The 24630-nt window shown below is 38.2% G+C and overlaps 1 protein-coding gene across 4 annotated transcripts in view; it reads right to left on the bottom strand.

Annotated features, from left to right (window-relative positions):
- Akt (AKT serine/threonine protein kinase) overlaps positions 1–24630 on the bottom strand; it is a 203629-nt gene that overhangs the window by 26961 nt on the left and 152038 nt on the right. For 3 of the 4 annotated variants that reach the window (XM_081771806.1, XM_081771804.1, XM_081771807.1), the window contains exons 5-8: positions 21765–21927; positions 16796–16993; positions 13266–13457; positions 9797–9937 (exon numbers count right to left, since the gene is read on the bottom strand). In XM_081771806.1, the coding sequence (XP_081627932.1) occupies positions 9797–9937; positions 13266–13457; positions 16796–16993; positions 21765–21927 (694 nt within the window). The remainder of the gene's footprint in view (positions 1–9796; positions 9938–13265; positions 13458–16795; positions 16994–21764; positions 21928–24630) is intronic. The other variant, XM_081771808.1, reaches the window with a different exon arrangement.

Raw genomic sequence — 24630 nt, 5'->3', positions numbered from 1 at the left:
TGGTCTCACAATTGTCGTATGAGTACACTATCTGCGCGGAAGTGCAGAGCCCGCAAGGGACGATCATTCTACTGTGCATGTACTTTCAGTTTAGCCATCCCATTGAATCGTTCTTAGACAGGGTGCGGGAGATACTAGCTGTATTTCCCAGAAGGCAGGCAGTCATCATGTCTGATGCCAATGCCAAGTCTCCCCTCTGGTACTCTCGAGTGCTTGACAACAGGGGGGAATTGGTAGAAGAGCTCATCCACGAGTTTCGGCTGACTGTGGCAAACAGGCCTAGTCATGTTCCCACCTGCTCAAATAGAGTAGGAGCTACTGGGAACATTGACATTACTCTAGTTAACGAACCAGCCATCGGCGTGGTACAGGACTGGAAAGTGCATGACGCAACGTGGTTACTTTCGCACTGACAATTGAAAGGAATGGAGTCCAAGGGGCAGAAGTTCCTGAGAGACCAAAATACAACCCTAGGCTCCTTAACTGGGAGCTGCTTAGGGATGTGCTGGATCTGACTCCCGTCATGGCACCCACGGTAGACGAGTCAGCTCGCAGACTACAAGAAGCCATTGTGAATGCTATTGAACGCAGCCAGCAGCCACCTCGCCCGCTGGGTGTAGCTTCCATGCCCTATTGGACGCGACGCCTCTCGAGGTTACAAGCGGCCAGCAGAAGGGAAAGGAAGCTGTACCAGTCTGCACCAGACCCGGACGTCCGACGGGACAGACTAGCAAGATATAGGGCGGCGAAGAGGACCTTCGAAAAGGCTCTCAACGTTGCAAGGGCTGCCTCGTGGGAGAACTACGTCCAGAGCAATCTGGAGACTGATCCCTGGGGTATACCTTATAAAATTGTCAGCAAAAAGATTCGAGCACCGGAGGTCATGCAAACCCGCCAAAAAAGTGCTAATGCGCTCACGGAGGGAGGGCAGGAGACGGGTGAGCTCCTGCTCAAGGTTCTCCTCCCGGATGACAATCCAGAGGAGGACGATGCAGACCAAAGAAGGATGCGCGATGAAGCCAACAACGACTATGACGCCGAAGAGGACATTCCTATGTTCTCGGAGGCAGAACTAAAGGAGGCAATCTCAGGGCTGCGGTCCGGACGGGCTGCAGGTCCAGACGGGATAAGGCCCGAAGTTGTAAAGCAATGTTCTAATGAACTTGCTGGCCCGCTGACAACCTTGTACAATGCATGTCTGGAACAGAGGAGAGTGCCTGCTATCTGGAAAAACGCAGAAACGGTCGTCTTCAGCAAAGGCGAGGATAAGGATCCTCAGGATCCGAAATCGTACAGGCCAATTTCCCTATTGAATGTGCTGGGCAAAGTTCAAGAAAAGTTGCTTATCCAGAGGTTGACTCTGCACCGCCAGAGAACTGGGATGGTTGCCAATCAGTACGGTTTCCGACCGCGGAAATCAACTGAGGACGCAATAAACCATGCGCTCAGGGTGATCAAGGAGTCTCCAATGAAATATACCATAGGTATGTTCGTTGACATTTCTGGGGCTTTCGATAATCTCTGGTGGCCAACCCTTTTCGGGCGCCTCAGGGAGATGCGTTGCCCTAAGAACTTGTATGAGATGTTCCGCGATTATTGCAGGGACAGGAACACGAGGTTCCAGATCGGAGATGTTTGCATCTCCAGAACCTGCACCAAGGGCTGTCCCCAGGGATCTGTGTGCGGACCAACATTCTGGGACGTAGCGACTGAACCACTCCTAACGGAGATACTGGGAATGCCTGAGACAACTTATCTGGCGGCATTCGCGGACGACTTGCACGTACGCACGGGGGGAGACTCCCGCAGAGAAATAGAGGCAAAGGGAAATGCTATTTTAGCAATACTTGATGCCTGGTGTAGCAGGAATAAGTTGACTGTTTCAGTCAACAAGACGGTCTATATGCTATTTGGGGAAAAGCTCCTCCGGGATCCAATCCTAAAGCTCGGCAGACAGACCATCAAAAGGGTTCGTTACACCAAATACCTCGGAGTGATTCTAGATGAATCACTCAATATGCAGAAGCATATTGAGTATTCCTGCAACCGAGCAAGTAGCATAGCACAGAGGATCCCCTCTCTAGGAGGAAGGAAGTTCCAACTCCAACCCGGCCACGTCAAAGTGTACAATGACAGCTTGTGGACCTCAGTGTTGGCCTATTGCGCAAGCACGTGGGCACATCGGCTTGTCGTGCGCGATGAGAACATCCGAAAGGTGAACAGAGTGCAACGCTCGATCCTTATGCCATTGAGTGGAGCATATAGGACAACTCCCGGGAACGCACTCTGTGCAATTCTGGGAATAGTCCCTGTACATCTGAGGATACTCGAACGAGCTGCTAACTACTGGATTAGGAAGAATCTTCCCGAGAAGACAGTGGATATACTCGGCCGTCTGTGCCTAACAAAGGCAGAGACTAAAGCCCGGGTAGTGAGCAGGTGGCAGGCGGAATGGGATGATTCCGAGAAGGGAAGGAGAACCCATGACGTTCTCCCGGATGTGGCCGAAAGGCTGCAAATGGGATACATGCGCCCAGGGAAAGGCCTTGTACACTTTGTAACAGGACATGGTCCGTACAATGCTAAGCTCAATCAATTGGGCTTGGCTAGAGCGCCACAGTGTGATTGTGGGCGTGCCCTGGGCACCCCGGAACATACTGTCATCGAATGCGCGCTTGTTCAGCAGGTTCAACCGGCTGAGCGAGCAAGGTTGTTGCATATACCGCTAGGGACGCCTTGCGTTCCGAAGCACTATGCGCCGACTTGGGAAGGCTCACCACCGCAGTGTCTTCCTTTTATAAGGAAAGATACTGCGAGCTTCTCAGAGAGAGGCGCGGAATTCTCCCACGGGAACACAATGGAATTGACGAGCGTCTGCAGCAGGAGTGAAACCTTGTAAATAGTGTAAATATCGTGTACCAAACGAACTCCAACTCGGAGGGATCCGGATGACGAGCTCTTAAGCGCGCCATAGACGCACGCACTTGCATTACCAACATGTATGAAAGGTTTCTTTCATCAAGCATCTTGAAAGAATTTTTTGCCCACACACGTACCAACGTGCTGTCCAACATACTGAAAGTAGTTGGAGAAATGTGGAGGACGAGGAAACGCGTGCTTTTTCTTTCTGCAACTGCACGACCTTGGCATGCGACGGAGGAGAGACTCACGTGATTTCTTCCGCTATCGTGATTGGCGGACCTAAATATAAAACAGCCACCTTGCATGAACGAGCCCCATACACGGTAAACATGCACGCAGAACGGCAAAAACATCAAACATGTTTTCAGAAGATTTTGAAAACTTTTAACATGAATGAACGAGGCCATACACGATTAACTTGCCTGTGGTTTTATCATTTTTCATACAAGTCGGGCTGTTTCTTCAGGCATGTGTTTACGTGTATGGGCTGCTATACGCACAGCAGACAGCTGACAAGGAATGCTTGCATTCCGCTGAGGCAAGGACTTCCCGATTCTTCTTCCTCCCCCAAACCCTGCCAGGGGATGAGGGATTCCTATGGGTCTCCCGCTGACTCCCAAATGGGAAACTAACGCGTCCCATTGGGTCTGGTAGCGTATGTGGTACCTCAACACGGTAAAAAATGAGGAAGCCCTCTGGGCGGCCCTACCGGGGGAGAGCAGTGGCCACGGCCCTTCTCCCAAACGGCGACCTACACGTGCTGTTGGGTCCGGGAAGAGATACTCAGTATTTCAGCGTGTACGTGGTACCTCAACACGTAAAAGAGAGGTAGTCCCGTACTGCTTGGACGATCCTACCGGGAGGGGAGAGTCGGATTTCTGCCTGCCAGGAGGACCAAACGGAAACGGGAAAGGTCCAATCCCAGATATCTGGGCAACGGTACTAATTCCGCGGAAGGGAGGTAACCCTACAGGATATGGGCCGGCTCCAAACTCAAATGGTGACTTACACGTACCATTGGATCCGGGGTAAGATGCACTGCATCTCGACGTGTGTGTGGTACCTCTACATACGGCGGTTGCCAGTTGAACGATAGAGGTAGGCAGGGCCGGGACACAAGCCCCCTCAGGCATTGCCTGGGGTTCCCGGATTGGGTTGGACTCTACCGGGTTGTGGTCATACCGTGGGATTCGGTAGCATATGGGAACCAATCCCAGGAACCTGGGTAACGGTGAACGTATGCGGGAGGTGAGCTCGCCTTATAACGCTCGGGCACCATGCCTGCAGAGTATGGTAGGGCCTGACTCGCTAGCAGGACTGCCTCCACCAGTAGGTTAACTGGTAGGCACTCAGGACTTCGGTCTGGCCACGCAGTGGGCGTATTCCACTCCCTCAGAGAATGGGGGTTACATCGCTTCGGCGAGTCAGAATTAGGGGACAAATTCTGATGGTGCACTACGTGCACGAGGATCAATAGCGTATATTGAGGAATTACGGGCGGGGTGCGACACTTTGAAGCGGTACCCGTCCATCAAATAGACCGAACGGTCGCGGACATGCTCCCCATGCATGCAACTAAGCGTGGTATAGTAGACCACTAGCTCCTAATGTTCTTGCTGCTCTGCTAACGTATATAGATTCTCAAGGTTTTTTTTTTTTTTCTAAACAGCTTTTCTTTAGAGAAGCGATGTAATTTTCCATAGGCTTGGTAGTTTTTTGTTTACCACCTAATATATAATTTGGTGGGATTTTTTGCGAAAATAAAATACCAGCTAATAACAATTAGGAAGTGAATCCGACCATATCAGCGTTGCCAGATCTAGCATAATGATGCTAGATCTAGCATAATTTGCATGTCTCTAGCACCTAGCATCTTGCTTTTAGCATCCTGCCCAAATCTAGCACAATTTCAGCAAGTTATCAAAAAGCCGTAAAACCTGGAGAAGTTGGTCGTGGGAAGAAAAAGAACGGCAGAAATGTATCCTCTTCCATTGATTCATACACTCGGTAAACCATACAGGCAGTCTTATTTTCCTAAGTAAGTTCGGAACGGCTTTGGGCTTTTTTTTGTGGCTCCACCCAGGGTTTTCTAATCCTTTAACTCCGAGGCATGGGCGGAGCTATGGGGGCCATTCTCCCCCCAACTTTTTGACAACTTCACCATCTTTACTTCTGACTTCATGATCATATTTATTCCTGAAATGACAGCTCCGAGACCGACCAAAAATCTGCCCCCTCCCCCAGCAGACGATTCCCAACTCCGCTTATGCTGCGAAGTAATTTTCTTTCAAAATATGTAAACAAAAACTTTGCATTCATTTATACGATATATACGCCATTGAGTTTGGCAACGACTGCAGTAATTTAGTTGAGTTAAAATTTTGGTGCGTGAAGTATTGAGTTCTATCCATGCATTCTTGCTCTCTGTGTATTTTAAGTTACGTTATCGTATCTCAACTTTGTTTTTTTTAAACTCCTGAATTAGTAATTATGAGGATCTAGCATAATTTGACCGAATCTAGCATAAGTTCGATCAGGTTTTGGAATAATTCCGAGCTGTGAGTCTGGCAACGCTGGACCATATAAATGAGACTCTCAGCGCTCATTCCTTTTCCAAAGCAGGGTACCTTGACAAGCATCCAGGCCCATTTCAAACTCCCACTGAATATTGCTTCGGTAGTATCAACAATGTACTAATCCTAGTTTCGTTACAAGGGATATACGAGGAGCTGCTGCTTTGTTGCGAACAACTATCTTCTACAGCTTCAATGGATGTTTCTAATTTAGAAACATCATCTTGCTCTTCTAAATCGTTATCGGAATTATCATCACCATCACCATCTTCATCCGGTTTCAAGTCGCCATTGATCACCAATGTTTGTATCTCATTTACTACACTTTCGTTTTCTTCCAACAACTTTTTAATTCTTTTAAAGACACTGTATTCTTTCGACGATGGATCATCACTCAATGTCACAATAATCGAAGGCTTTATATTTCAAACAAACCGATCAACACTCGAGAAATCCACCTCACCTGATAACTTATTTTCCGCTACAACTTCATTACTGTATTCGACTGCTGTAGTCCATTTTTCATCCAGATATCACACGCGGCGTTCGTCCCACGAAGATGAACAAAGGAAGTTCGGTGAAAAATATAGTAAGTGGTGAAAAACAGTGCTTTACGTACAGTACGTAATAATTGCATTCTAATCTAGCTCTGGTCAGATTTAAAAAGCAAACTGGAATTTCATTGCATTTTTTTTTTTTTTAAATCTTTATGAACAAGATCTATATCAATCCTACCTGGTTTTAAATTTTAATGGAGAAGAAAGTAAACCTTTATCCCACTGACAAAAACTTTAGATTGCTCACTTGGTAAAGACGTAGTAAGATGAACAATATCACGAATTCTATTTGTTGGTGACTCGGATGAACAAGGCTCACACCTAGACGAGTCGAGTTAATAAAGGAAGTTAATATCTATACAGATACGAAGTAGACCACAACAACCTCTCTCCTTGTTTTGAAGTATTAAAGGATTATTTTTTAAAACCTTTAAATTATCATGGCATATGGATTCAATGATGTCCAACCAACGTTCAATAAAAAGCTGGTTAACTATTAAGTAACAAAGATTTGAGAAAATTATTTACTCTTTAAATCAGTGGCTCGTAACGTGGGAAGGGAAGGGGGGTAATCGTGAAGAGGAGCAAGCAAGCTATTGACAGAAATAAACTGGAATTTGTAATCACAAATATTACGAATATTATACCTACCTACCTACCTACCTACCTACCTACCTACCTACCTACCTACCTACCTACCTACCTACCTACCTACCTACCTACCTACCTACCTACCTACCTACCTACCTACCTACCTACCTACCTACCTACCTACCTACCTACCTACCTACCTACCTACCTACCTACCTACCTACCTACCTACCTACCTACCTACCTACCTACCTACCTACCTACCTACCTACCTACCTACCTACCTACCTACCTACCTACCTACCTACCTACCTACCTACCTACCTACCTACCTACCTACCTACCTACCTACCTACCTACCTACCTACCTACCTACCTACCTACCTACCTACCTACCTACCTACCTACCTACCTACCTACCTACCTACCTACCTACCTACCTACCTACCTACCTACCTACCTACCTACCTACCTACCTACCTACCTACCTACCTACCTACCTACCTACCTACCTACCTACCTACCTACCTACCTACCTACCTACCTACCTACCTACCTACCTACCTACCTACCTACCTACCTACCTACCTACCTACCTACCTACCTACCTACCTACCTACCTACCTACCTACCTACCTACCTACCTACCTACCTACCTACCTACCTACCTACCTACCTACCTACCTACCTACCTACCTACCTACCTACCTACCTACCTACCTACCTACCTACCTACCTACCTACCTACCTACCTACCTACCTACCTACCTACCTACCTACCTACCTACCTACCTACCTACCTACCTACCTACCTACCTACCTACCTACCTACCTACCTACCTACCTACCTACCTACCTACCTACCTACCTACCTACCTACCTACCTACCTACCTACCTACCTACCTACCTACCTACCTACCTACCTACCTACCTACCTACCTACCTACCTACCTACCTACCTACCTACCTACCTACCTACCTACCTACCTACCTACCTACCTACCTACCTACCTACCTACCTACCTACCTACCTACCTACCTACCTACCTACCTACCTACCTACCTACCTACCTACCTACCTACCTATCTATCTATCTATCTATCTATCTACCTATCTATATATATATATATATATATATATATATATATATATATATAGCTATAGTGTCTGTAACAAAATAACTGCACACTTAACCCAACACAAGAAATATTGTGTTTTTGATGATTCATAACAAATAATACTATTCATATTAAACATTACATCTATCCAAGCCCTTTGTTGCTATGTATGTTAATAACTTAGAAACTTAACTGTTCACATAATGCCATGATTTATGTCTATATGATACAAATAGTCTGGGTATGTTGCTTTTAAATAAATTAATACTATTAACATACTGCAAAATATGACATTACATTAATGATTTTTATAAGCAAAACTTAACGTATATGTACAAGTGAAAGACATAATGAATGTTAAGATAAACAAAAAAGTTCATTTTTCTATAAATGTCTCTCAGAACATGATATCCCATCCCTTAGCTACTTTCAGTGCTGCCAACCTCTGTGACATGCTGTACACCAATGTTTGGCATTCATCAACCTCTGTTTTTTGGTACCATACAACAATGGCTTAAATACCCATTGTCCTGGTCTTAAAGATTATTTCCTGAAGAAGATGGGACATAAGGTGCCACAAATTCTCAATGGGGTTCATATCAATGGGGTTGTAGATTTTTTTGTGAATAATGATTTATGCTATATTATCTGGATTATAGCACATATTTCTGTGAGTAGTAATTTACAGATCATTATAAGTTTAGTATTGAAATATGAACAAAATCGCCTAATTCGTTTTTTAGAAAATAATTACAGAAAGCTAATTCCCAACAGTAAACTACTCCTTGTGGATTTTGATCATAAGCAATGACTTAACTCGTCTTGTAGGATTAATAGTACCATATTCATGAAATATGAACAAAATCGCCTGAGTCGTTTTAGAGAAAACAGTCCGATAAAATCTCATCTTCCAAGAATAAACTACCTCTTGTGGGTTTTTTCACAACAAATAAATTATGCAATATTATTAAGTTAATAATGAAACATTTATTTATGACATATGAACAAAATTGTCTGAATCATTTTTCAAAAAAACTGTTTGAAAAAAATCACCTCTTGTGGATTTTTTAAGACAAAAATTATGCCATACTGTTAGTTTATTAATGAAAATTTAATTATGAAACATGAACAAAATTGTCAGGGTCGTTTTCGAAAAAATCGTCCAGAAAGAACCAACAAAATAGTAAACCACTACATCTGGATTTTTCCTTAAAAAAAAACTACTTACACCATATTTCAGAGTTGTAAATGAAACTTTGATTTATGAAATATGGACAAAATCGCTAGAGCTGTTTCTGATGATAGTGTAGTATTTCTAATTTCCTCGTTAGTAAGACTATTCATGGCTTTGGATTAATAAGAGACAAAAATGAAGGAACGTGATTAATTGGAAAGTTAACACGAAGACTTATAGGATTGGCTGAAGGCCTCAGTAAATAAGAAAAATAAATAAATAAATAAAAATAAAAAAAAAGTACAATAATGACTATATATATGCCTGTTAAAAGAATTTAAACTTTTTTATAACAATGACTATATATATGACGGTTAAAGAATTTAAACTTTGTTATAACAACATTTATATATATGTCTGTATTTTCATTAATTTTGATAGTGTCTGAAGAAGGATATGCTAGATATCCGAAACAGTTACAAATTATAATTTAAAATGAAGTAAAGTTTTAAGCTTTGGTCAGTGTCTCTTTTGTTAAAACTAATTTCCTCTTCACTAAACTACTCTTATTTTGGAGGGTAGGGAGAAAATTCGAAAAGCTCCAATACAAAAACTTATGAAAACATAAAGTTTAAAATTTTGTCTCGATATTTTTGAACAATGAGGCCTCTACGTGAATGAATCGTAACCTTTAGATCAGAGTGAACGGATGAAAATAAGCACAGACATCCGAAAATCCGTTTTGAGCCAAGGCCATGAAACGTACATCTTTTGAAATCTTGAATTCGAGTTTCTTTCTCTTTCTCCCATCGTCACTCGAAAGGAAAATGATCATACGTAAAGCAATTTCAATTAATACCTGCGAACATACCTCCGGAGCAAGGTATTCAGGAGTTCCACAGAAGGTTTTCGTAGTTCTTCCATACGTGATATCTTCTTTACAAAGTCCAAAGTCTGCTATTTTGATATGTCCATCCTTGTCCAACAGCAAATTTTCCAGCTAAAAATGGTAATAATACATATCATAAGTAATATGTCAAAACCAATTAGGCAGAACTTCCTATTAACAATACTTAATATATTAGAGAATGAACATATACAGGGTGGACCGTTTAGTTTAAAACGCCCTTGTAATTTTAAACTAATAGATAAAAAACGCTGAAATTTATACCTTGCAAATATCGACAGGGGAGGACATTATTTGGTATACCTGTAAATACCACAAGGTAAAAAGTGTTGCCACCCAACGTGAGGTTTTATTATTTTCAAATGGCAGCAAGTCAGATTATTACACATTTCAAATCTACATGTTAAAATTAAAAGATAACTTACAATGTTACATTCATTATTCAGTGTTAGAAACTAAAGGCGCTACGGCATTACGAACATCCAAATTTTGGTGGCATCTACAGCAGTAACAACGCCAAGTGGGACACACGAGGCAAAGCACAGCCAAAGTACTTTAGTGTCTAATAATATTATCATGATATGATGGATTTCAAATGAATACGAACAAAGTTACAAGGGATTAAAAATTTTACTTTTTCGAAAGCCTATATTTCGAAATTGCTTAGGTAAGTATCCATTTACTTTCATAGATGGTTTTCAAGATATGTAAAGATCACAATGCCGTTTACAGCAATTTGAAGTCATAGAGAGTACCGTTCCTTGCCATAATAACTGACATAATGTAACCCATGACTTAAATAGCCCATTAAATTTATATATGCAGCATCTGCAACTAAGTTTTCTACTACAACCATTGGGGCAATTCAGTTGTAAAATTCGCCATTTCTATGCTGTTTGTTCTTGAGAAAGATATAATGATGGTTCCTCGTTGAAAAATCATGACAAAATAATTTAAAAAACGAAGCCAAGACAGAAAAAGTACAGATCGAGGACCAGTTTTGGTTTCAAAAAGAATACTGGAACGCGAGAAGCAATGCTTACATTAAAACATCGATAGAATAAAGTATTCGAGATGGAAAATCAATTTACGAAGTATTAATGGATTTGGAGAAGTAAACATTTCATAATGCAGAATGGAGCAAAATATTTGTAGTGATGTGACCCCACGCTGGGCAACTTATTATATTTGGTCATATTTTAGAATGTGAGCTGTACGAAATGACTGTTTATATTATTATAACCAGAAATTATTATATTAATACAGACGATGACGCTATACATCAGACATACATAAACACACACACATACTCACACATTATATATATATATATATATATATATATATATATATATATATATATATATATATATATATAGAGAGAGAGAGAGAGAGAGAGAGGGGGGGGGGTAGTTGGTGAGTGCTTCATTATATGTCCGTAGCCAAACTCCCTCTATAAAAATTGTTGCGAAAGTACTGCAGGATTCTAAAACATGGATAGGGCACGTACTGGTTCCTACATGAAATCTTGACCCGACTACGGTAGGTCCCATAGTATTGGAGCTATGAACCTTTAAACTTCATTTTCTCATGTTTTCGGCAGTTTATACCTCCGAAAGGAAGCATTTGTGCACACCCAGGTTGGTTTATACTTTTCGTCTTATCTTGGTGTCAGGAATCACCTCTCAAACGCTGTTGTTGGTGGTGTTATAATATATATATATATATATATATATATATATATATATATATATATATAGTGGATGTGTGTACATGTATATACTTATGTCCCTTACTTATGTATAAACTTATGCACCTTACAAATTTCTATATAAAACCTGGTGTTTCCGGTCACACAGGTCTTTCCACGTGATAAAATTCTTGGTTTTGATCGGCCATGATGAGATCAAGCTGTAATTCAAGACCTTAACTCGGAACGAAGTGAGGAATGTAGACTCTTTTGTTTGTTTGTACGAAATTTAATTTAGAATATTGAAATATGTAGTGAAAGCGTGAAAAATAATACTATTAGTATTGATTATTGTTATACAGTTTATATAGTGCTCAAGTTATTGATTCAAGTAACGTGTTGCCGGATTATTCGCGTTGTTGAGAAATTGAAGTCATAAATTTGAAAGGCAAGGGCCTGAGAGGTTTATCCTCTTGACAGTTCCACTGGGTACTATTAGTAAAGCTAATTGTTAATTTATTTTTGTGTTAGTAAATATCGCTTTTTCTTATTTGTACTATAGTTTTTTTTTTATTTTTAATTTTTTTTAAAAATTAATAAAAAAGATATTCTGGATGCAAAAGTTAACCCATATAATTGCCCTAATTTATGTTACCGGTAATATTAATTAACACATGTCTGAGCTTTGCATGTAATACCGGGTATCAGCTGTTTTGGTTGTTCTGTTCTGAAGGTTTGGATTTCATGTAATAATCTGTGAAACAATCCCCGTCCTGAATAGTACAAATCGGAAACCAGCGTTGGTTACATGTTCAAGATTCTGAAGGAACAAATTATGAAGAGCGAAAAATAATACATAGTTTAGTAAATTAATTATGAAGAGTTATACAGTTTATTAACTTTTTTTTTTTTTAATCATCCTCCTTACAAAGTTCTTCGCTTCTAAGCTTTCGACTTTCCCCTAGAGTCTTAGTCACGGAGGTTAAACGAAAGAAGAAAAAGAATAGAAACATCAAGGAATAAACATGGAACGGACTTACCAATAGAAGAGCTGTGTTGACGGAAACGTCAAGTACATCAGCGATCAACGGATGAAGATGATGCAAACTAAAATATATTTTATATCATATCATATTTTAGTTTGCATCATCATCATCCGTTGATCGCTGACGTACTTGACAACGTGTTTCCGTACAACACAGCTCTTTCCTTGGTAAGACCGTTCCATTTTTATTTCTTGATATTTCTATTCTTTTTCTTCCTGTTTTTAACCTCCGTGACCAAGACTCCAGGGGAGAGTCGAAAGCTTGACAGAAATCTGTAGGTAGAATAATAGAATTCCTGAGCGTGGTTTTGCATTGTTTTAAGTTCTTCAACCTGAGACTGCAACATGTCTATACTATTTACGGAACAAGGATCTAACTAACAAAAAAAAATTATATATATATATATATATATATATATATATATATATATATATATATATATATATATATATATAAAATAAAATAAAATAAAAATAAAAGTAAAAATAAAAGGTTAATATTTTAGAGGGGAAAATTCACCGGTGATAAAACTAGCCCATCCCAGTTCCTCCTAAGGTGTTGGGAAGCATTTAAAACTTAAATAGAACTCCATTTTTTTTTTATTTTTTATTTTTATTTCAGATTCAGATTATACGGGGAAATATAAGTAAATTTTATTTGATTTTTGCGATAGAGTTGTACCTACCTTCAAATCCCTATAGATTATACCTTCTTCGTGCAAATACGCTAAGGCAGATATTATTTCTGCTCCATAAAATCTCGTTCTATCTTCTGAAAACACTCTTTCTCTTGACAGATGGAAAAATAATTCCCCACCATTTACATATTCCATCACGAAACATAATCGATCAGCTGTTTGAAAAGAGTATTTTAAAGACTGAAAGAAAAAAAGTAACACATTAGAACAGGATACACACTAAGAGCGAGATATTACTATACTCAATAAACGAAAACTAATTTTAGAACATTTGCATAAAAATAAATATATCAACAGAAATGTTATATTCAATACTCAATAACCACACATTTTTAGTCCACCAGCATCCTGTGATGTCGCTTTAGAATGGATATTTCACTTTCAAAAAAATGAAATTTACGAGGAGCAGTGCTGGCTGGAAGTTTTTCACTTTTAATGGCTGGAAATTAAATGAGCTCACTGCACCGATTATTTTCTAACGTAAATTTACACTAAATTAAAGACGTAATCATTTTATATAAGATATCATCATTGGTAGAAAGATTAGTATACGAACATGACTTCATCAGAACGAAAAATCGTAAGTTCAGATCTAAGGCAACTTAGATAAATAATGGGATTTTATAATAAAGAATTAAACTTAAAATAACTATGGTAAAACTTCCGTACATACAATTTAGACTGAGCTATAAGCAGAAATAGTGTTTAGTAACAATAATTACAAGAAAAATCCTTATAAATCAATATTTTTTAAGAATATGAATTAACATGTTCACAATGAGATGAATGTAAAGGCAGCTCAGTTGCTAATAGATGGCAGCACATCCCCTTTCAATTTATTTATTTACTTATGGAAAGACAATATTCATATCAATTCAGTCAAACCCAAAAGATGGATGTTAAAGCTTTGTTCACAGACAAAACTGAATAAGTAATTAGAAGATAATATGTGCAGTTTTTCTCATTATTTTGTTTCATTCATTGTTTAGATTATTATTATTATTATTATTATTATTATTATTATTATTTTTTTTTTTTTTTTTTTTTTTAACTTTACTCTACTCTTCAACAACATGTTTGTAATTTTAATATCCCTTCGTAATGAACGGAAAGAAATAAACTTTTTAAAAAATACACAGATTAATCTCTGATTATGATTCTATTATGTTTCAACATCCGTCTTTTGAATTTTTTGACTGAATTATAGTGAAAAATTATTGTGTGTGCTTTCAGCCCCTTTCCCCCCCTCCGCAAAAGAGGGACGATAACTTTACTTTTATACTCATTGTACTGTACATCGTAAGCGTACTATTTTATTTACTCCATCTAATACTTAATGTTTCGGTGTTCCCTGAAGTAGTGAATGTTAGCGTGAAGTAAAATGGAAGCCACTGTTCACTAATATTTACTGTGTCTTACAAACATATCTTCTTAAAGAAGCTACTTTTATAAACGATACTAGTGTCCTGTAGGTTACTTCTGAATAAAGGCTATTTCATGGCGTGAAGAAAATAAAAGAGAAGTGTCAAGATGTAATATTTAATTATAGAATGTTTAATCGAAATTAATGCCATGGATAAACTAAATTTACATAGTAAATAGGAAAAAAAAAATCTTCATTTTCAAATTAGTTTATTAGTAACAATCGAGAACATCAATAATTGTAGGTAACAAAATAAAAAAAAAATTGTAGTACAAAAACATCAGCAATCTTGTCTGTACCCTACTCAAACTAAAACCTGCTAAATGAATTATTGGGTTAATAATGACATTTTACACAAGTGTTACTTCTTAGATATATGAAACCACATTTACACTGAAAACTTGAAATAGCCTTTCTGAACTGGAGGGAAATATAGAAACATTCAGTTTAGGTTGGTGCCAAACTTTTCCCTTAGTGTAACAACACAAAGCAGTCCACTAGCAGCTAAATAAAGGTTTATAGTGACGAGGATATTCTTCCACTACACCCAGTTTCAGCATCCATTGTGTTATCGAGCAAGTGGTAATCTTATGTACGACTAGTGTTATCAAGTGAGTGCATTAGAAATTAATGAAGTAAATGATAATAAACCTTTTTGAGATACACTGTATTCAATGACATTACAAATGCTCTTTTGTATATCTAATTTATGAACGTCATATATAAATACTTAACACTATTTAACAGTAGATACAGTTAATAATATGAAAAAGATAAAAAATAACACTAATTTTTCTTTCAAAACCTGTGTATTTGCATGGATAAACTAGACAGCTCAACACTAATGAGTTTTACGAAAGAATACAGAAGAAGAGGAAATTTATTTGTATCACATATTCCTATTTATAGGAGAGAACATCTCTCAATAAGAATAGTGATTATTATGTTTTAGCGTGAATATATTTTACGCATCATTTGTTATACCATTCTCTGTCCTGCTGAAACTACTTTCTTCAGACACTTTCACTAATTATAGATTATTCAGTGTTCTTACAGCAGATAAAATAAAGGAATAACTACGTCAAAACACTACTTGCGTACATTTTATTAGCTATAAATAGTAATTTTTCATACAAAATATGGTATAATAAATTAAGTAAGAGTTGGTAGAATTTAACTGTTTTTGACTGAATTTCTAATAAAGTACCTTTAAGAGATAATAGTAACAAACTGACACAGTGAGACATGACATAGCTAAATTAAATACTTGTAATTTTTAGAAAAGGGACAGAAACTTTGCTTCCTCGGTTTACAATGAACCGTATCTTTAACATGTTTCCTTCCTATGCTCTACTAAAAATAAAACTAAGGATCTAAAATTTTAAACTAATGGTGATTCACAGACGGCTTTCACAGAGATGGCTAGATGTATGTCATACGATGTATGTTCAATTATGAAATAATACTAGTCTGTCAGTTATTAGAACTTCTTTGATAAGCAACTAACTTTTCTTTTCACTAAATTCTATTCTACAACCTCTTGGGGCTTTTTGCAATATTCAAAATTATCATGAATCTAAAACACGAAAGAAGTTCTAACGTACAAGGAACTGGAGAGATTATTACTATCACAGATCCGCAGCTAGTAATGACCCTATACACCAGTAAGCTGTTTTAAGAAGAGGTCAAAGAAAAAAAATTATACTTCAGGCGGACCAACAGATTTCTTTTAAAAAAATACATTTTACGAAATTCTTGTAATGCTAGGCTTTATAATGACTGAAGGATGTTGACGAGAAATGTGATGAATGAAATTGTGAGTATTTCTAAAAGTGTCTCATAAATTGATTCGAACTGGAATAGACTGATTCTCACAAATGAAGTAAAATTAGTCAGATTAGGAATCAAGCTGCGAGAAAAATGGAATCTTTCAGGAGATTGTATGTGACCGGCGGGCCGTAGTTTATCCATTACTCTTATAGGCTGTTAAGTATCCTAACAACTGCCTTTACCACCCATCCCTGTTGTTCCTTTTCTTTCGATTACCGATAAATACACTGATAGTGTGTGTTCAACAAAACCATTGTCTACTTACAATTAGAAATGGATGACTCGTTGTCCTAAGAACTCTGTTTTCTGTTAACGTATGAGCCACTTCATCTTTCTTGATAATCACTTCTTTCTTTAAGATTTTTATAGCATACAAGTGACCTGTTGTTTTTTCTCTACATAAAATTACTTTACCAAAAGTTCCTTTCCCTAAAACTTTCAAGAATTCGAAATTTTCTAGTGTCTGAAAATAAAAATAGTGATAATTAATACAATAATGTTGTAGTTAAGCATGAAAAATAGTGATATTAAATATTCTTTAAAAAGTTACTTAAAATGTTCATTATAACAACACAGAATAATGAATTTTAATAAGTGTGTATATAATAAGCGAAAATACGGTATGGTTATTTGCCAGTTACTGACAAGTATTACAAAATTGATTACTTTACATTTAATTTAAATATCTCTTCACATATGAATTAATCTCTACACGAAGAACGATTTACTTTTAATAGAATTCAACAAGGCAATTTCATTCGTTAGAAATGTTAACAATTGCTACTCTATACAGACATAATAATAATAAATATATATGAACAAATATCGATGCATAATTAAGGAAATTTACTATTATACAGTAATAATTTACACTTGCGATACAAGAAAATAATTATTATGAATGGTAACTTTTGTAAAATTATCTCACATTAAGAAAAAATATCAAGAAATTTTAATACTGTAGTTACACAGAATATAGATTAATAAAATGCTCTTTCTACACATTGTTGTACGTTAAATAAACCAAATCAAACTAATAACACAAAGAGTGAAAAGTGAATGTCTGGACCGAGACTCGAACCCGGGATCCCCAGCATACCGTGCCGATGCGTTAATAGTGATAATTAATACAATAATGTTGTTGTAAGTATGGAAAAAATATTAAATATTCTTTAAAAAGTTCCTTAAAATGTTAATTATAACACAGAATAATAAATTTTAATAAATGTGTACATAATAGGCGAAAATAAGGTATGGTTATTTGCCACCCACCCAGGCCGCTTCCCAGAACAGCCACACACTCTCTCACTCCCTAAGTCGGTGCTCTGCATTCAGACCACTCCCACCAAACTAATTTCATATCTGAAGGTGAACTCTAAACTCTACTTTTCTGACTACCCTAAATTCCACTTTCTAAAAAGGTAACCGAGAAAGTTCTGTCGCTTTTTGTGGAGGTCTGTGTTCAACTAGCCCTTACACCCTCAGTTGAATGCGAATGGAGATAAGACGAAGGTCGGTTGTTGGTCTGGGTATATCCAACATACTACCTGATTGTGACAGTTCAGTTACACCGTGAACTTGCGTAAGGACAGAGTGAACACGGAACCTCCACAGAGCGTCATAAGAGTGTGTATGCTGTACGACTTCAAACTGGGGTCAAATGCCGCTGCAGCGGGCGGAAGATACGCCAGGCCTTTGGTGAGGGTGTCGTGACTACGCGGACAGTGCAGCGGTAGTTTAACAAGTTTAAGAACGGTGATGAAACACTCGAAGACTCACCACATGGCGGAAGATCAACACATGCACAAAATTAAGATCTTCACGCAGCAATTGAGCCGAACAGTGACCAGACATGTGAGGAACTGGAACTACAATTCAGTGTGTGTGAAAAAGCCATTCGGCAGCATCTCCATCAACTTGGGAAGCACTACATGTTGTGTCGATGGGTCCCGCATGTTTTGACTCCGGGCAAGAAGACAACGCGAGCAGACACCTGTGTTTCTTTGCTATCTCGTCTGAGAAAGGAGCTATTTCTGGACAGGGTGTTGACATGTAATGAGAAGCGGGTCCTGTAAGAAACTTCATGGCGCCGTCATCATTAATTAGCATCCCATGAACCAGTTGCAAAACAGCTGAAACGAGCACTGCACAAGAAAAAGGTCTTCCTATGTATTTGGTGGACTGCTCGCGGCATCGTCCATCGGGAACTGCTACCAGCTGGTCAGAGCATCAATCAACTGTGTACTATCCGCAGTTGAGCCGTGTTCAAGAAAAACTCAAAACTCTGGAGCCAGCACTTCTGAATCGCTAACGGGTCCTCCTGTTACAGGACAACGCTAAGCCCCACGTGGCTAGGATGACCCGGGACACCATTTTACGCCTTAGATGGGAAACACTATTGCATCCGCTATAATCCCCGGACATTGCACCGTCCGATTATGACCTCTCCCATTCCTTGGACAATCACCTTAGAGGACGAGAATTCAAATCCATAGTAGAGGAACCTTCTTCGCTTCACGACCACCAAGTTCTACCGCGATGGAATCCATGGCCTTCCATAACATTGGCAGAAGGTCGTCGACGCTGATGGGGACTATTTTTGATCTTCCAGGTACGTCATGGGTGACATATCGATGTTCGAAGGAGGTGGGTAAAAAAGCGACAGAACTTTCTTTGTTACCTTTATAGCAAAATATTTTACAAGTGTACGGTGAAAATTGGTTTATGAAGTGCGTACCAGAATCACTGGTTATTTTCTTATACATCAAACAATTTTAATTTCCAGTTGTTGCTTAAGATATTTCTGTGGCCACTCTTATCTACTTTAATACATTGGGGGCAACATAAGTTGAATCACTTCGATGTTTTTATCTTGAAAATGTCTATCCGAATCAGTAAGATAGTGCATTGTTCTTATAAACAAAAACTGATTTAAGGATGCCAACTTCAAAAATATAATTCCATCTCAAGAGGTAAAAAATGCCATTTTGTTTTTGAAAATGAAATTGAATTTTACGTCCCACGATTATGCCGGCTAGGCTAAAGGAGACAGTGATGCTGAGAAATGAACGAAATTGTGGAATGAAGAAAAAGAGGAACCCCGAGAAAACCCACGCATATGGTGTCTGTCCACTACAAAGTTTGGCGCGAGCCGGGATCGAACAAGGGACTCCAAGTACCAGAGGTGAATGCTCTGCCATTGAGCCACTGTGGACCCCCATTTTGTCTTTGAATTTCCCACTTAATACTGATTATATATATAACATAGAATATGAAATAAATAAACTACTGTATATTACTCCCTTTTTCAATATTTGAGTAACGATTATTCCTTGCTTGTAAAAAATTTATGAGTAAGTGTTCTTAGTATTCGAAAATAAATAAAGTTCGTTATCAGAAATACAGTACAGTTATCTGAGCCTTTATTTCTGATTTTTGAGAATCATACTTATGATTGTCACTTCACAAACCACACGCACTATCCAGATAAACTACTTCGAGCCGAACTTTGACAGTTAACCCTGATTTCACACTTACTGATGATTCACTATACCTATTTCCCAACTCTAAAGAATTTTGTTGGCGTGGATTCTTAAAAATTCCATAAATGTGGTCAATTTCGAGAAAAAAGAATCCCTTTATTTCTTTCCCAAACATTAATGTCAAAAAATGCCACAAAATGAGGTTTTATCCCACGGGTTTGCATCAATGAACTGATTGAGGGGATTATTCACTTGCCCAAAAGTCGAATATGTTTGATGGTCAGATTTACCTTATTTTGTCTCAGATGATGGCATAAATACTAAAATAGTGTTATTTCCTTTTAGTTACCATGGTGACCATTTTTTAAATATAAACATGTGAACCGACAGGTGTGTTTTCTTTTATGTCTTGTACATGAATACTATAATAAGATATGTAGAATGATATAATAATGGCTGTAAATTTATTTACAATTGTAGAATACTTTAACCATGAAACAAAATTTGTGGAAAAGCGTCATACGAAGTGGCTGTTAAATTCGTGGCCTGAGGTACTAAGTAATCATTCTTTTACTCATTAATGATAGCACTAATTGCAACAATCTTTGGTAGTATAAACATCACCTCATTTCAATAACGATCTCATTACGCTTTAGTTGTGGAACGTCAAACATCGCCATGTCAGCCAAATCCGAAAATTCTAACTATTTTGAGTACCACGCCGTGGTAAAAATATCTCGTGAAGAAAGGAAAATTGCCCCTAAAAAAAACCGTCAACCTTACAGGATTCTGAGGCAAGGAAAAAAATGGGCCCGCCTACCTTAACAAGGATGAGAGAGTTGTGATGATTACTCCCACCAAAGGCGTCCTGTGGTATTGGTCACTGAAGAAAATATCGCAAAAGTCGAAAAATTAACTCTAGCAGAGCGGAGAATAAAACTCTGCCAGACAGCGGAAGTGTTGAAGATTGGTAAAGAACGGGTCGGATAAATTTTGCACGAACATTTAAATATAATGAATGATGAGGATTTATTAAAAAACGAGCGATGGGTACCGAAAATGCTCATGTCGCTGGACAAGCAACAACGACTGGAAAGTTGTATGTATGTATATATATATCGCCCGAATCATAACTCTAGATGAGATTCGGATTCGCCAATATGATCCAGATTCGAAACAAAAGTCTATGCAATGGATTTTTTAAAAAATGAGAAAGGCCGCTAAAGAAAATCAAGATGGAAAAGTCGAGTTCACACCTTATGACGGCTGTTTTTTTAAGACACTGAAGGTGTATAGTTGATCGATTATCTGGCAAAGGGAACTACAATGAATGGTCGATATTACGTAGATTTATTAGCTCGGGTTCCTGAGGCACTCTTACAGAAGCGATGTGGGAAACTCAGCCATGGAGTGCTGTTTTCGTAGAACAACAAACCAGTTCACACGGTGTGAGTTTCGACACAGGCATTAAAACAGAAATAGACCACTTATCCTACAGCCCGAACGACTATCATCTTCTTCCGATCTAAAATACGAGTAACGAGGCTGCAGATTTGAAGATGAGAACGGAAACAAATGCATATTTTTGGATCGATTTTACGCTCACAGATAAGATATATAAAACTTGTATTAATAATGAAGGGCAAAGTAAAGAGTATATTGTGAGACATAGCTATCAGACTGAGACAACTAGTGATACGCCATTGCTGTTTAAACTCTTTCAAAGTTTATACAAAATACATAAATACGTACAACTTTCTTCTTTCCTGAACTCTTGATGTTTGACTGTCCCTGTAGTGAAAACTTTATACTTAAATCGTCATTTGAATCAACAGATGACATTTCCACATCTTCCGTGTTCTCCAATTCGGATAGTCTCTCAGCTACATATTGAATGGCTTTTACCCAGTCTTCTCTGTGGAAACAAAACAATTTCAATCGATATGAAATTAATATCAATCATATTACTATCATGTACACTCATGTCCAAAATGATTGTCGCATATCTATAACTATCTTCTTGTAAGAATATAATTTGATAAAAGTTTTTTCAGGGTCCTTTTAATACTGATACTATGTGTATAATCGGGAAATGTATATTTGTGGTAAATTTCATAGGGAAAGATTTATAAATACGAAAATTACCAGGGAAGCAAGAAAGTTCGTGCGCTTTTGAACCACTCCCGCTTCCATTTGGCTGCTGCGGCGACATCTGTCCCCGTAGCATGAACGTTTTGACTGTTTGGGAAAGCTTATTCATCGACGCATCAGCCACGGTGAATATAACAACGCATTTGTCAGTGTAGGGTGTAAAAATCGCTCGTGATCATGTCAGTGTCAAATGAAGTTTTTAGAGCTTGTTTGCTTTACGAGTTTAAATTGGGGACAAATGGTGCAGAAGCAGCTAGAAAAATATGTGTTGCGCTCGGAGAGGGTGTAATAAGTAAATGTACAGCACAAAAATGGTTCCAGACCTTTTCAACTGGTGACGAGACCTTTCAAGATAAGCCTCGCTCTGGGAGGCCTAAATCAGTGGATATGGACCACCTGAAGGCCTCTATTGAAGATTATTGCAGTCAAACATGTGAGGAACTTGCTCACCGATTCGAGGTAAGCAGGAAAATTATTCGGGTAAGTCTGCATCAGTTGGGGAAGACCTGAAAACTGGGTCAGAGGGTCTCTCACGAGCTGACCGCTATGAGCCAAGTTCTAAGACTGAATATCTGTTCATTTTTGTTGACGAGACACAAAATCTGTCCAATTTTGGACCGTATAATAACTTGTGATGAGAAGTGGCTCATGTATGACAATAAACGACGGCCATACCATTGGCTATCACCGAATGATCCGAAGCCTTTGACTGCAAAACCGAACATCCATCAACACAAGGTTTTGCTCTGTGTTTGGTGGACTACAAACGGTATCGTGCACTACAAATTCCTGGAACGTGGTAAGACAATTACCAAAGATGTATACTCATCACAACTGAGAACGGTAGCCATCAAACTGACCCAGAAACAGCCAGCACTAGTGAACAAAAGAGGTGTGCTCTATAACCAGGACAACGCGCGCTCTCACACCGCAAAACAGGCGCTGGAAGTAATCTCAGAACTTGGTTGGGACCTTGTATCTCATCTTCCCTACTCCCCAGATGTCGCTCCTTCGGACTGCCATTTATTCTTGGCCATAGACAACTTTATGCGTGGCAGGCAGTTCAAGACTGAACAAGACGTCAAAAATGCAGTTGCTGAGTTTTCCGAGTCTCGGGAACAAATATTCTACAAAACTGGCATTTACAAGCTTGTTGAGCGCTGGGAGAAGGTTGTAGAAGCAAATGGAGGCTATTTTGCCGAATAAACAAACCGTTAAAACCCTGTAATTGACAGTTTTCTTCCATAGTATAAAAGCGCACGAACTTTCTTGCTTCCCTGGTAGAATGAATAAAACAAAATCTTGCTAAATGGACAAGAAAGTTTTATTTTCGTTTTATTGTTATTATTTACTGCTCTTTTGACATGAAATTTGCCACATACATGTCTTTACCGATTATACACATACAAACATTATAAGAAATACCGGGCGATTTCCTTATCAAATTATATTCCTAAAACAACATATTTATAGACATGCGACAATAATTTTGGACATGAGTGTACATATACTTACCTACGTGATTAATTAATAATTTTTTTTTAAGAATCTCATTTTGTAATCTTCTACTTTGTATATAATTATGTCTACAAATTACATGTCTATTAAATATATATGCACACACACCACTGTTATAGAAACTATGTGACTATATACATACAAGAAAATCTTGAGCCTAAGCCCTGACGAAAAGTGCCCACGGGAAGCTCTTGAAATGTAAGAATTAATAAAGAGAATAAATGAAGAAATAAAAACTACGAAATGTTAAACAATAACAGGTGCATTTTGTACAATTGGCAATGCTATTGTTTCCTCCTTTGTGTATCTTTCAATCACATAATTTAGAGCGTGTTAAGTGCAGTTGCTTTAGTGCAGTCGCAAAGTGTTACATTGTTTTCACGCATCTTTTGACGTTGGCGCACCACACACTCCGCTACTAGATACGTCAAAGAATTTCTTGTACAAACTGGCATTGTGTTCACACGATGATCTTGCTGCTACAACAATACTATTGGTTCTGATTACAGTGTTAGTGTTGCACTTGTATTATTGAAGTAATAGAGAAGGAAGAGGATCATATCAGTTGATTGTCACAAGAAAGTTAACACGAGGAAACGGCTGAAGATGGAGATGAAAGTGATTTACGATCCGACTGACAGTGAAAGTGAACACAAGTTAAAAAAAAAAAAAAAAAAAAAATGCTGAGTTAATTAGTTTTGATAATGATTCAGATAATGTCATATACAATACGGAAGACTATTATTTTGGCAAGGTTGGCACTACCAATGTGAAAAAAAAAAAAAATCCTCCATCAAATACAAAAACGAGATCTTTTAATATTATAAGAACACGTATTGTATGTGCGAAAAGTGAGACCAAGGACTGTGAAAGTCCTTTACAATGCTTCCAATTATGTGTTAGTGATGACATACTGGAAACAATCGTGCAATACACGAACACAAGCTTC

This window comes from Thermobia domestica, chromosome 9 (assembly GCF_964235325.1).
Source record: "Thermobia domestica chromosome 9, izTheDome1.hap1.1, whole genome shotgun sequence".
Lineage (NCBI taxonomy): Eukaryota > Metazoa > Arthropoda > Insecta > Zygentoma > Lepismatidae > Thermobia > Thermobia domestica.
This window is presented reverse-complemented; position numbering and strand designations above follow the sequence as displayed.